The sequence below is a fragment of the Lipophrys pholis genome (genome assembly GCF_963383615.2).
Source record: "Lipophrys pholis genome assembly, chromosome: 10".
Classification (NCBI taxonomy): domain Eukaryota; kingdom Metazoa; phylum Chordata; class Actinopteri; order Blenniiformes; family Blenniidae; genus Lipophrys; species Lipophrys pholis.
Window position 1 is genome coordinate 17,874,245 of NC_137640.1, and position 14,206 is coordinate 17,888,450.

The 14,206-nt window shown below is 41.2% G+C and overlaps 2 protein-coding genes across 4 annotated transcripts in view; one reads left to right on the forward strand and one right to left on the reverse strand.

Moving 5' to 3' along the window:
• The first annotated feature begins 1,324 nt into the window (after nucleotides 1–1,324).
• LOC308115583 (interferon-induced protein 44-like) lies at nucleotides 1,325–7,752 on the forward strand. The gene is made up of 8 exons (XM_080473158.1): nucleotides 1,325–1,394; nucleotides 2,482–2,997; nucleotides 4,041–4,089; nucleotides 4,894–5,089; nucleotides 5,179–5,331; nucleotides 5,416–5,587; nucleotides 6,629–6,729; nucleotides 6,814–7,752. Exons 2-8 carry the CDS (start codon nucleotides 2,529–2,531, stop codon nucleotides 7,021–7,023), a joined length of 1,350 nt encoding a protein of 449 aa, XP_080329284.1. The 5' UTR covers nucleotides 1,325–1,394; nucleotides 2,482–2,528; the 3' UTR covers nucleotides 7,024–7,752.
• Nucleotides 7,753–9,167: 1,415 nt separating this feature from the next.
• The window catches only part of rabgap1l (RAB GTPase activating protein 1-like), a 110,825-nt gene continuing 105,786 nt past the window's right edge, over nucleotides 9,168–14,206 (reverse strand). For all 3 annotated transcript variants that reach the window (XM_080473154.1, XM_080473155.1, XM_080473156.1), the window contains 4 exons: nucleotides 13,814–13,897; nucleotides 13,124–13,195; nucleotides 11,581–11,781; nucleotides 9,168–10,991 (listed from right to left, as the gene is read on the reverse strand). In XM_080473154.1, the coding sequence (XP_080329280.1) occupies nucleotides 10,836–10,991; nucleotides 11,581–11,781; nucleotides 13,124–13,195; nucleotides 13,814–13,897 (513 nt within the window). In that variant the 3' untranslated portion in view covers nucleotides 9,168–10,835. The remainder of the gene's footprint in view (nucleotides 10,992–11,580; nucleotides 11,782–13,123; nucleotides 13,196–13,813; nucleotides 13,898–14,206) is intronic.

The following is a 14,206-nucleotide window of genomic DNA, read 5'->3' on the forward strand; positions in this document are numbered from 1 at the left end:
CCCTGCTGACAACCAGCAGGTAAGAATCTACACAGCTTCAAACTGGAGACTGGAGCGCCCTCTAGTGTATCAGACCTGCTAAAACAACTTTTGGATAAATGCACATACTCCTGTGCATCAGTTTTAAAAACCAGATGGAAAGTAGCAGTCTCGATTCCTGCTTCGTTCTACTTCACTTCATAACGTCACTGCCTTGAAACACTTTGTTATATAATTAGTTGATGGTAGTATAATACACAAGGTCATTGGTCGTCTGGACTATTCAAACTATTGGTGAAGGCACGTATCCAGTCCATTGTGTGTTAATCCTGGGAAAACTTTTCTTTTTTAAATACAGCAGTCGTAACCTGCCTTCATCACAAACATTTAGTAGCCTGTGGACCGACGTTTCACTTTAAGTCGAACTCAGTCAATTCAAAATAGTATCTCTCATGTCATTGATTAATCTGTTACATTATCAAATAATCAGCCGTGTGACTCAAACTCAACTCGTCTTAACGTTTGTATTGCACTTGTTGGAATGCAGCATGATTGATGGATGCAGGCATCCGTTTCAGGTTTCAAGTGTTCAAGTTTATCACTAAGCTAATTGTAAGACTTTATTTCTTCAAAGATGTGCACTGCTACTCACTTAAGTACCGTAGTAGGTTGGATGCATTGTTTTACAATTGAGTTGACTTTTGTTCTTCACATTATTATAAATTATTTAGAAATGCAAGGGCTCATGCACACAGCCGGGCAGTTGTTTCTAAACAGCCTAAAAACACATAGAGCTTATATGTACTCATCAATAATCCTCAAAAGGGGGATTTTTCATGTATCCTCTTTCAGTTGAAGCAAAGCTACATCAGTTAGTTGGAGGTCAAATGGTAGAACTAATTTTGCTATGTTTGAGACTTTGAGTTAATGAGTTAAGATCAGACATTGTCAAATGCGTGTCTGGTGTGATTGTTGGGAATCACTGGACATCCTTTCTTATGTTGTCTTGACTTGAGAGTGCCTGATGAGTGATGAACATGCAGGAGGCTCTGTAGTAGTGCTTATAAGCCATGGTAAGGCCGTGGTTAGGCGACCTTGTATTTGAATGTACAGGTTTTGAATGGCACTTGGTTAATACTGGAGGTCCCCGAGCAAGGCACTAAACCCCCATGAACAAGATCAGTTAAATGCAAAGAAACTATTCCTCCGAAAGGGGGATGAAAAGAATGATGTAATGACAGTCCATCAGTCCATCGTGTTTGCTGATTCAAATAGGCTCCTAGCACTGCGTCAGTGCTCACGCACAGCGCGTGGCATCATGGAGGGAGGGGCTCCTCAGCTCGTCAGACTTTAAGTTTCAGTTCTGCTCCATGATCGTGTCTCTTTCTTCTCCACTGTTCGTGTTCCAGGAGGAGGTAAGACTGAAAACATGTTCAGAACTTATTTTAATTTAAAGTCTTCCTCTCTCTATATATAGGCCATCTCGTGTATGCTTGTGGTGACAAATGATTAAAAAAATAAATAAATTAGATAGAATAAAAGAAACAACAGTGGTTTACAGTGACTCATGGAGATACAAGGAAAACGAAACTACCTCGACTCTCATGTCTGACTGTAATAAACCCGTTTCTTTCTTTCTTTTCGGTAATATTCTTTTTATTCAGTTTCTGTGGGTGTTTACCAAGAGAGCGAAATGTGGGAACACCTTGTGTATTTACTTGTTTTAACCCACAGGTAGAGCAGCTGAGAGAATAAAGCTGAAATGACATACTGAACCACTCTTGAATGTGCTTGTTGAGTTAACTAATTTAGATCAACTGTATTTAAACTATTGAAACAATGTCCAGTTGACTTTAATCAGTCACACAAATAATCACAGCAACTTATTTTGTCTGAACCCAGAAGCGCTCCTTTTACATCACAGTGTTCTGTTTCAAATGTATATTTGATATCATATATTGTGTCACTTTGGATTTCCTAAAGGATTTTTAGGAAATAAAAAGTGACATCTCAAAGGCGAATGTGAGCATGTTTCTTATTTTTGTGGTGGTTTTTATGTATACACTTTTTTTTTGCTTTTGCTCGGCACAGGCTACTTTGAATTTGTTATCATGATATCATCATGCCACATATCTCAAAAGTATGAATGAACAACACATTCTGTTTCCATGCGCTGTGAATGTATGCTTTTCATTTCTTTACATTGTCATTTTCATTCTTTTTTTTTCAAATTAAAAAGTAAATTTGTGAAGCAAACACATTCTGAACGATAATAATCTATATATAAGTGAGGAGGTCAAAATCAAGTAAAAATGACCCCAAAACCCCTATAAGTCAACAAGTCACTTCTGAAGCACTGCTGATGGGAAATGGTATCGTTATCACAATACTTAACATTACTGCATATCGCTGAAATTGAGCAGCCCCATTTTCACCTCCACACAATTCCACTTTGAATGTCCTGTAATTTTTCTTTCCCTTTGTTCTTTTCTTGTCCTTCAGTCTCAAAAGTCAGCAACCATCAAAGGTTTACAGATCAGCTGTCCACGATGGACCCACTGCTGACCAAAGGCCAACAGAGAACAATCTGCTCTGACCTAGGAAGAGTAAAACTGAAGCTGTTGTATAAGGCCAGCATCCATGGTTTCACCGGCGCAGCCTTCCACCAGAAATGTGACAACGTCTCTCCCACTCTGTCTGTGGGCTATAATAACTCTGGTCAGGTGTTTGGAGGCTACGCCAGTCAACCCTTCACTCAGTCTCAACAGTATGTGAATGATAACGTGGCTTTTCTGTTCTCCTTCAATGGAAAGTTCCTCAAATATCCAGTCGTTAATCGTGCATACGCAGTGAAAATGATTGCCAACTCTGGTCCATATTTTGGAGAAGACTTGGCTCTCATCTATAACAGTAAACCAGTCGTGTACAGCGCTCCAGGAAATTATTACAACTTCAATGCTGCAGATATGCATGGCAACAACCTCAACCTGACAGAGTGTGAAGTCTACCAAGTGGAAGGTGAGTTCATTTAAGTAAACAATGTTTAATTTCTATTGTTGAAAATAAATAAAAAATAAAATAAAGTCGTCATGCATGTTCCATTGGACTGGTTCACAGGGACGGGCATTGAAAATATAAGAATTATTGAATTATTTAGAAACTGCTACCAGCTGATTTTTTTCAATTCGGATAGAATTTCTAACCATGCAGCTCATGTGGAAATACATTTAAGTAGGAATTTACATACGTAGAGGAGGGAAAGTATTGTCCATCCATCTTCTAGACCGCTTATCCTGTTCAGGGTCTTGGGGCGCTTGAGCCGATTCCAGCTGGGTGAGGTGAGGTGAGGTGAGGTTCCACCCTGGACAGATTGCTGGTCCATCATAGGGCAAACACAATGAGACAGACGACCGCACACACACACACACACACCTCGGGGCAATTCATGGTCACCAATCATCCCCATATGCAGGTTTTTGGACTGTGGCAGGAAAACCACGCACACAGGGCAAACGTGCAAAGGCAAAGGCCTGGGTGGTATTTCAACCCCAAGACATTCTCACCATGTCTTGGGCCACCATGTGGCCCTAACAAAATATTATCTAACAATAATGACTAAACCTAAGACACAAATTCGTAGAGCCTTCTCAGTGATTACTCAATGCTTTGTTATACCTAAAATATCTCTTCCACCACCAATGTTATTAAAATTACTTAATTTTTTTTCAATTAAATGATAGAAATGTTTCCTCTTTTGTCAAGAAAACGCAATAAAATATTAGTTCTCTTCTCAAGTATCACTGAGAGTTAGACTAAACAAAAGAAATTAAATAATCGGAATAACTTCCGTTTTAGAGTATTTAGTTTTAACAAAATGTTAGTTCTTTTTTTTTTGTTTTTTTTGTTCAATTTAATAATATAAGTAATAAAACAGCCGCCTCACAAAGACCATAAAATGACTTAATATTAAGAGTTTTATAGTAATGTAGCATGTCTCATCCGTGGTGAATGGGTGCTTGTTTTGTTTCCATTCACTAACGCTGCTGTTTGCTCTTCAACAGAATCCACTGAGCTGGAGAAGCCCTGGAGGACTGTCGTCTGGCATCCGGAGTAAGATGACCGCGGCTACGCTCCTCTGCATTTTACTAGAAACCTTTCTATTGCAGCAGCCATACTCCAAACTTTAAAACAAAGTTTAGTTATAGTGTTGCAGAGACGAATAAGTTTTGAAGGTTTATCAGGAATAAATCAACCTGGTTCCTTCAGCCAAGAGCTGAAGAGGTTTTTCATTGGCTATTGGATTGTGCATTACACTGTCATTCACTGAGTCCCTTCGTTTTCAGCTGGGATCTTATCTTAATGTAAACTCGCCTGGCTTGCTCTTTATTCTCGCTGCTCGTCCGATCAGGATTCACACCCAGGCGCCCCTCAAGGTCACAACTAAACTAATACCTCTGACTGATGCTCTGATTGAACCCATCTTTCCCTTTAAGGTAAAGTCGTTACCTTAAAGGGAATATTTTAGACGTTTGTGGATTTAGCGCAAAAATGGCTCGGTTGGTAGAGCGGTCGTCTCCCAATAGGAAGGTTGCAGGTTTGATTCCCATCTTCACCTGTCCATCTGCCAACGTGCCCTTGAGCAAGACACTGAACCTCAAATTTCTCCCAAAAGGATTGACAGTGCCTTGCATGTCAGCAGCCTTTATTGGTGCGTGAATGGGTGAATGTGATTAACAATGTAAAGCGCTTTGGGACTGATCACACAGTGGAAAACCTGGTATACAAGTGAAGTCTAACCAAAAAATTATGAATACACTGTAAATTGTTTAAAACGTTATCACCGCTGCAAAAAGGTTGTTCCTACATTAAAAAAGAAAAATAATTAAAAAATTCTTCATGCCTTTGTTGGTACAGGAGGAGGAAGGAGCTGATGGAGAGCGTTAAAGCCTACAAACCTCTGGTCGTCTCCGTTTCTCAGGTTCGAGTTTTGCTGGTGGGACCGGTTGGAGCTGGAAAGTCCAGCTTCTTTAACTCGATCAACTCTGTATTCAGAGGTCACGTCACCAGCCAGGCCATGTCTGGCTGCTCAGCCACCAGCCTCACCACACAGGTGAGTGTCTGAGACCTCACGAGTTTCACGAGGTTGCTGACCACTTTTCCTCTGTTTATGACCCGACGGCATCGTTGTGCACCCCACAGTTCCGTACCTATTCTATTAAAGCTCAGCGTGGTGGCAAGCCTCTGCCAATCGTCCTGTGTGACACCATGGGATTGGAGGACGGAAAGGGCGCCGGTCTTGATTTCGAAGACATCGGCAATATTGTTAAAGGTCATCTGCCAGACCGTTATCAGGTACTGTAGTTATTGCATTCAAAATGCTGGTAAATGTCTGAAAAGATTTCTGTAAGTGACTCAAAAGTTTCTCCTTAAACTCAGTTCAACCCCACATCTCCCCTGAGTTCGGAGGCAAGCAGCTACCGCAAGACCCCGGAGCTCAAAGACAAGATCCACTGTGTGGCGTACGTCATCGACGCCTCGAAGATCTCCATTCTGTCCTCAAACATGGAGGAAAAGCTGGATGCCATCCGCAGGAAGGTCAACCTGATGGGTCAGTAGAAATGAGTAAAAATTGACAGTATTTATATTTCAGTATGGTTGTAGTCTATCTAACTTTTAAAGTAGATTCGCTGGGCTTGCTTCATTTCCTTCTTGGGTCAAACCTGGTAGTTGTCCGTGTGAAGTTTGCCTGTTCTCCCTGTGAGTATGGAAGGTTTCTCCAGGCGCTACAATTTAATACTCCTCCTGTCGGTGGTAAAACTTGGTATAGGACAGACATTTTGCAATATTTTTGAATCAATTGAATTGAAAGTTTATGGGAGACTTGATGGGAGAATGAGACCGAGGTCATGAACCTCCAGGTCCGCTGTCAGGAGTCCTGCAGGAAGACACAGAGAGAGGAGACAGCGCAGCCCACAGGGGACCTGAACCAAAGACTTTTACTGTATCTATTATTAGTGTCTGTACTTTTAATTACTGGGACACCCTGATAGAAGTGACAGTAGAAGTAACAAATGCATGGATCGAGCCAATACAGGTGACAGAAAGCATTTCATGTGGGATTCAAAGGACAAGTCTTGGTTAGGGTTACACACACACACTGCAGGTTCTATAGATCCTTTACACTTTTTTTTTTGGGAGTGGTCTCTCACGTCACATTTGAACGTGAACACCGGCAGACTCAAAACTGTAAATAGGAAATTGTCTTGAGAAGTCGGGTAAAGTTGCCCTGCCTGCGCCAGTGTGTATATCCATTTCTAGCAATGGAGACTTTAACAACAGCAAATTGTATTCACCAATTAACCAGGTGGACAAAATGCAGCATGTAGAAAACCTCCATTCGCACAAGAACATGCAAACTCTTTGGACTGGACTCAAACTGGGACCTTCTTGCTCTAAACGCAAGTCCACTCCTGTGCAGCTCCTTTAACTCTTGATACTTTACATAGTAGTGCAACACTCCTGTCTCTAGTGAGCAGACTTGCTCAGGGGACATTCAGACCAGTTACAACACCCAAGAACTCAGATTTACACAGTCCACGTGAAAGTCACCAGAACGGTAGTTTTGTTTATTGCCGTCTTGTGTTTCCAGGGATTCCTCAGCTGGTTCTGCTCACTCAAGTGGATGAAGCCTGCCCGTTGGTGAAAGAGGACGTGAAAAAAGTCTATCTGAGCGGCTACATCAAGGAATTGGTGAGGAGATTGCACCCGCTGACTTTTTCTTTAAGTATGAAAACAAAACGGGCAACTGTTCTGACCTCACCCTCCGTCATCCAGGTGCAAGAGGTCAGCTCTCGGCTCGGCGTGCCAATGTCCTTTGTGGTGCCGGTGAAGAACTACAGCGAGGAGCTGGAGTTGGATGTAAACTGCGACATCCTGCTGCTCAGTGCCGTCATTCAGATGCTCCGCTTCGCCGATAACTACTTTGATGAGGTCACTGACCGTTTCAGCAACCTTCAAACCAAAGAGAAGGCAGAGCAGCAGTGAGGAGTGAAATAAAAAAAATAAAAAAAAAGATCCTTATAGGAGATCTTCCTGCTGGCAGATGGCTACATTAATCACATATAAATATTCAAAGCACAGCTCTTAATGCTGGAAGCTCAACTCATCCTTATTTTAAATCTCTTTTCACATCTAAACAAAACGACACCATTTCTGCAGTGAAGTGTAAATTGACTGTAAAACCCCATTTCATTCAAAAGGTTCATTTCAACAGTATTGTGGGATCTCATCCACATTATCATTATGAAGTTCTGTGTCATCTTGTTTTGTATTTTTTTTTTTTATTGTTTTTGACATTTTTCACTGAGCTATAATTTGCATATAACTAAAAATCCATCTGAAAGAACCCCAGGTTTGACAGGTTTTTTGATTTGGTGACACACTAAACATTGGTTAAGCTGGACATTATCGTCAGCCTTGCTACTCTGCATTTCTTATAAGACATGTTTTCTTTTGACAATTGATGTTTCGACAATCTATTTCACAAACTGGGTGTGGTGATGCATGGCAGCGTCGTGTTTTATTACTCTTGTGTTTTGAGTTTGAGGACCCTTCAATGCTTCCTGTTTTGAGTATTCTAATTTTCTCTTGCACTATACAAGATACAAAGCAGCATAAATGATAGAGGGACAGTAGTTTTACTCAAACGGTCCGACAGTGTTTACAGGGTTGCGTGGTTCAAACCGAAATTAAAAAAACGAAATGTTTATGGTGCTGTTTTTGTTTTTTCTGATTATTATTAACACACTTTGGGCTTTCCAAATAATCCGTACACCACAAAGTGTCAGTATTTTGCAAAATGGCAGAGGGTAATGCTTCCATTATTTGACAGAAGGATGGTTTCCATTGGCTCCCAGGTCAGTAGGTGCAGAAATTCCCTCTGTGTAACAAATCATTAACAAAACGTCGAGGAGACGTTACAGGGATTTAATGGTCAGGCCAAATTTATAATCATGACGGGTTCCATCGACCCACTTCCTCGGTGGATATGAAACATTCCATCTCTGGTTCAGCGAAGATAAGATGTTCTTAAATGATTATACTTTGATAAAAAACACAATGATAAATATTCATTTCTAGATAATGTAGGTTTCCCTACATGCTACACTGGCACCAGTGGGAATTTCTACTATACAATGTGCAGTTGAATCAAAGCTCTCAGTGTGTGAACAAAGAGTAAACGCTGAATTTTATTAATGCAGCTCAAACAGTTACTGTACAGGAAACAGTGTTGGGAGATCGGACCGGCTGAGAAGCAGCTCCTCCCCGTGGAACTGGACTGTGATGTGACAGCAAACTGTAAACTACACGACACGCCACGCCTGGAATCGGGACTCGACGACTGCTTTTGCAACGAGGAAATTAGATGTGAGTTAGGGTGGATTATAAACTGGCAGCTGTTTTCTCGACAACAACAATCATTTACAAAAATAAAATAAAATAAAAAAATTACCTTTCGAACAAACATCTTTGAAATAGTGTTACAATGTCAACATTGTGTTAGTCCGGGATGTCTTACTGCTCAGCTCCAGGGGTAAAACGTGTGAGATGCTGGAATACTACTCAGCAGACATGTCCGGTAACGGGGGTGTGGGGGTGTGGGGGGGTGGTAGAGAGGGGCTTATGGCACAGTCCAGGTTGATCTCTCTCCTCTCGTCAGACAACAGCTTCAGTGGCGGACAGAGAAGGCAGCCGCGTGAAGAGGAAACACCCCAAACTCTCTCTCTCTCTCTCTCACACACACAGACACAGACACAGACACAGACACAGACACAGACACACACACACACACACACACACACACACACACACACACACACACACACACACACACACACACACACACACGACAGTGACAGAGGACGGGTTCGAGTCCAAAGGCTAACGTGAGCGTCAGCCGTCATGACGGAGAAAGTGGAGCAGGTGTGACCTCATCCACCTGCCGCGAGCACAGCGCTAACACGAGCTCATGCTACTGCAAAACAAAACAAAACCTTTTGGCTGAATCTTAATTGGAACAAAAAAAAATATATATATATATACAAAATGTGAGCAGACTTTTTTCTTTTCTTATAAAATCAACACCACTCATGTATTCTGCTTCTTTTTTTTTCTTCTTCTTTTGTTTTAAGTCTTAAGTGCCGTCTGCTGCTCATCTTTCTTACACATTCCTGTTATGATGATAAAGCAAGCCCATGTAACAAACCGGGGATTGATCATTCCTCAAACTAAGGTGAAAATGAAGTTACTGTTAATATTGTATGATTTGTAAGTTTTAATTCCGCGTTACTGAAGCAGAGCTGCTGGAATACAGTGGATTCAAAGAAAAGTTCAACGTTTTGACACAAAGAGAAAAGTGGGTTTTGGCACAGTCCTCCAAATGGCTTTAAGACTGTTTGGCAATTATGGAACAATAAAATGATTTAGTTTAAATTGCGACCAAAAATAATAAGTACTTTATCGCTTCTGCTGTCTTCTAAAGTGCAATTGTAAAATCTAATGTGCTGAGTCAACAGATTCTGAGGACGTGGACCTGCATTACTTCACGTGATGGAGATGGGTGCACTCCATTTTCTCCATTTTATTTAACTCTGCAGAAGAATGAACAGCTTAAAAGCAGAAAAACCCGAGCTGGTATTTTTCACAGAGACATCTGTAACTAAAACAAGGAGCTCAACAAAAACAGATTTACTAAGAAAATGTAAAGGAAGCTTATTTTATCGCTTGAATATATTAAAAACAGGTTTTGAGTCATGAACTGCTCATGAGGACATGCATTATGTCATTTATAAGTGGTCGTAATAAAATTGAGCATATCCAAATAAAGGAATGAGACACAGATGACTGACCCAGCTCAAAGATGGTCAAAGATGAAGGGATTAATGGCGGTATGATTAATGATCATGAGCAGGAAACGAGATTTAAACAACAGACTGTCACTTTGGCTTCTCGGCTTTTGGACTCGACCACATCGACAACGCTCTGTGCTTTGGTCACCCTCTACGGAGATGACGTTAACTGTCTAAACAGTAGAAAAGACTTGTAGGAATGCTTCCTTGTGTCCCCCCTCCCCCCACCATTCGCTTAAAGAACTATACAAGGTTAATTGAAAAAACAAACCAACCAAAAAAACCTAGTTTTATATATATATGTATATATATATATAACAACATTGTTTAGGTTATATTACTATAAAGAAATACAACTTTTAATTTAAAACTGTGTGCCTTATTCCTTTGTCAGAGTGTCTGGACACCAGCAATGAAGAGCGTTTGTGTGGTCTGTTAAATTTTCAAAACAGCAAAGATATATTACTATTGTCATGTAGTTTTACCGCTATCACTAAGAAAGACCAAGTCCTAATTGTCAGACTGAATGCAGGCTTATTGTCAGCCATCAGAAAACAATTACACACTGATAAATGGTTTGATATTCCTGCAGTGGCAGCAGTTTGCCACCGGAGGGAGACAATTGGCCCGTGAGAGCGATTCAGTGATGTGAGTTGAGTGAGCAGCGACGACGGCTGAACTTCTAATTAGGCCTCACTGATGCTTCGCCCTCACCCGACCCACCATCTGTGAAGCAGCCGTGGTCAACAGACACGTTCAGTTCACGTAAAGACAGGTGGCCATTTCTTCTCTTCATCTTTTCAGCCTGTTGGAAGTTCATGAAGCCTGTGAGCTCCTCACTTGCTGGGAAAAACAAAACCACATCTCTCCGCCACTTGTTGCTTCGGCTCGCGTTACTCTTCGCATGCATCCTGCGGAGGAGACATAGCGGGAGGTGGGAGGGCGGATTTAAGCGGGCCCATCCTTCGGAGAGGACGGGGCCTGTGATGTGGAGCTGGAGGACGAGGACGTGGAGCTCTTCAGGGAGCCCAGAGTCTTGCTGAGCCAGGAGTTCTTGGCGGCTTGGATCTCGTTCATCAGGACCCCTCGCTGATGCTCCAGCTCCTGCAGAAAAAACAAGGCCGGCAGGCCTCAGTGGTTAGGAGGAGTGAGGAGGAGGTGAGGAGGAGTGAGGAGTGAGGAGGAGGTGAGGGGGAGTGAGGAGTGAGGAGGAGGTGAGGAGGAGTGAGGAGGAGGTGAGCTTGTCAAGGTCCAAACAAATATTATAAATAATTAATGAAAGACAATAAACTAGATTAGATAAATATATTTGACAGTAACAATACATTTTAAGAATGGAAAAGGAGGATAAATAGACACTCCGATCAAGCCGCTGTTTGTAGCATGTTTAGTTTTAATCAGTTATTATTTGGTCTTCACATAAAATATTCTCATACTTGAAGAGGTATATGGGGGCAAAAGCCTCTCATGTGTTTTGGGGGCAGGAAAAAAATACGGTAACGGATATGCCTGTTCAATTATCAGCATTTTGAATAATAACTAAGCTCAAAAGTACAATATTGTGAGATGTCCTATGATTCAAACCTCCACGGATCTCTTTTAGAGTGGCCTTTCAGACCCGGTAGGCCGTGTTGCAATAGAGAGACTGTTACTGTTATTGATTTGTTGCTGCCTGTGTGAAGGAGCTGCTGACCTGGATGCGACACTTGGCCTCCACCAGCTGTAGTTTGGTCTGTGCCAGCTCCAGCTCCAGCTGCCTCAGCTGCTCCTTCAGTCCGTCCTTCTCCTCATCCAGCGGCTCCGTCGACGTCCCGCTGCTGCCGGGGGATGAAGCCTGGAGAGACCCCAGGGTGCTGAACAGATCCTTGCAGTGGTCACAGCCCATGATTTTACTCTGCACAGGCACACAAATCGCAGTGCAAGTCAGCGGCAGTGAACAAGACGCAGGTCCATCCTCACACATTAACCCGCTACAGCATAGCCCTCTGGCAACAAGCCACATTTCTGGCCCCGGCACGGTTTCCTTTGATTTTTAAATCTTTTTTAGCCTTTGTATCTTTTTAAAAATGTTGCGGGAAATGTTTCTTTATCAAAAAATCAAGGTTTGAATTAAGTATGGGAATGTGTGGATTGGACGCCCATCTCAGGAAGGCGAAAGGTACAATCGAAACTACTTTTCTACTTTAAACAGAAATAACTTGGTGAAAAAAATGTGTCGCCATGCACATATATGTAAAGAAGCATCTGTGATGGTTGAAATATTTTTCATTTTAGTTTGTATACTAAAATGGTGTTTTTCCATCCGTTTCCTCAGAACAACATCATGTACAGCAACCAGTTCCAACTTCACTGAAACTCCAGAAGGACAGAAGATATTCTAAGCCCCAAACAATACTTCAAGCCATTTCCTTTCTTCATAAAATACCCTTGAATTAAATTCAGAGCAGTGACATCTGTATGTAACACCATGTGACGGCCACAAACCCCTAAACCTCACAACTAAAGCATTTGAATTTTTCCCTTGTAAAATAAAAAGTCATGCCATAGAGGGTTAAGAGCTTTCATGTCATATTTAGAAAGTTAAAATAAAGTAGTGACAGCAAAATTTTTTATTGTTATCTGCATTTTTTTTTTACTCTATTGTGGCGTATTACAATGGCACTAAACTGTAAATAAATGTTTGAGAGATTTCATTTAATTTCCTGAGAATTTCATTAACAAAAACATCCAAAATCAACATAACATGATGGTGCCGCCAAGAGGCTGGAATAAGAAAGCTTTTTTTTTCCAGTGTATTGAATATAATGAAAATATATGTACAAGTCTATGATGAGTTTAAATGAATATCAATCAATCAATCAATCAATCAATCAATCAATCAATCAATCAATCAATCAATCAATCAATCAATCAAACACTTGACCTTACAATGAGCAAAGCAGGATCTTTGGCAAAGGTTAAACAATGTCAGTCCGAATGTTTTGTGTGATAAAGTATGAAAATCAATGCATCTAATGTAACTTCAAAAGAAAAGCTTTGGTGATTCAAGCAACAAATTGTGTTTCCTGTTAGAAATCTGAACTTTCTTTTTTTCTTTCTTTGTGTTTTGAGAGGTGGGGACGAGCCACAACCAGCAGATGGCAGTAATGCAACTTCTTGGATGCCAACGAAGAAGAAGAAGAAGGAGGAGGAGGAGGAGGAGGAGGAGGAGAAGAAGAAGAAGAAGAAGAACTCACCCTCACAATGTCCAGCTCTTCTTTAGTCGCTGCCTGCTGTTTTTCCAGTCTGGTGCTCAGCTGGGAGCAGATCTGAAGCACATAGAGAGGAAGTACTGTTCAGTACATATGACATCACACATTGGACCTACAAGATATTTTAAAAGAGAAACACAAGTTTTTCTCTTTAAAATGTCTAGTGCACCGACCTCATGCACTGTCGATCTCAATATATAAATGTATGTAGTGTTTTACACTCAGGCTGCTGTGCTCATTCAAAACGTGTCACATCGTTATGTGTTACTCGTAATAGTCGTCTATATTTACAAAACAATTTTAAGAGTGACATAAAAAAAAAGACAGACGCGTCAGACAGGTACTCGGATACCCAGAAGTGACCAGCAGATGGCAGCAAATCTTATTTCTAGAAAGCTTCAGAGAATGTCTTTGCTGCAGGCTGCAGAAGCCATGTGGTCTGAGAAGTGAAAGGCTTCTGCCCAAATGTTTCTATAGAGAAAAACTGTGGCAGTGATTCTTTTGGAGAAAAATGGGAAAAAGTGCATTAAAAGTAAATGTTACCAGGATGTATTAATATTCCTCGCACCATAACTGAGAACAGACATATTTGAAGCATTTATGATGCTTTCATTGCACTGGTCCGGGTCAACTGTAACAGACTGCTCAAAATGAAGAGAAATGTCAACAACCAACCTGTTTGTATTCTGCTATGATTGCCGTGGTTTTCTTGATCTCCAACTCTGCTTTCTCCAGCTCCCTCCTGAACACTTCTTTCAGCTGGGGAAGCCAGAAGAAGATTACAAAACAATATATAACAATAAATTGATCCTACTCTCGACACTTCTTCTGTAATCAACAATAAAAGGCTTTCCTGAGCTTCTGTTTGGACCATATAGAAACTTCAACAGCGACAGTGAAAGTGCAGAGTTGAGGTGTGATCACTGCTCTTTCCCTGTTTAAATCAAACTGAAAGAAGTTAAAATTTTTCAATGCTTGATCGAGTGTGACATGGTGCCATCATAAGCAACTGGCTTCATTTTTGTGATGATTAATTGTGAGGGTGGCACAAGCGTGTGCAACTATCGG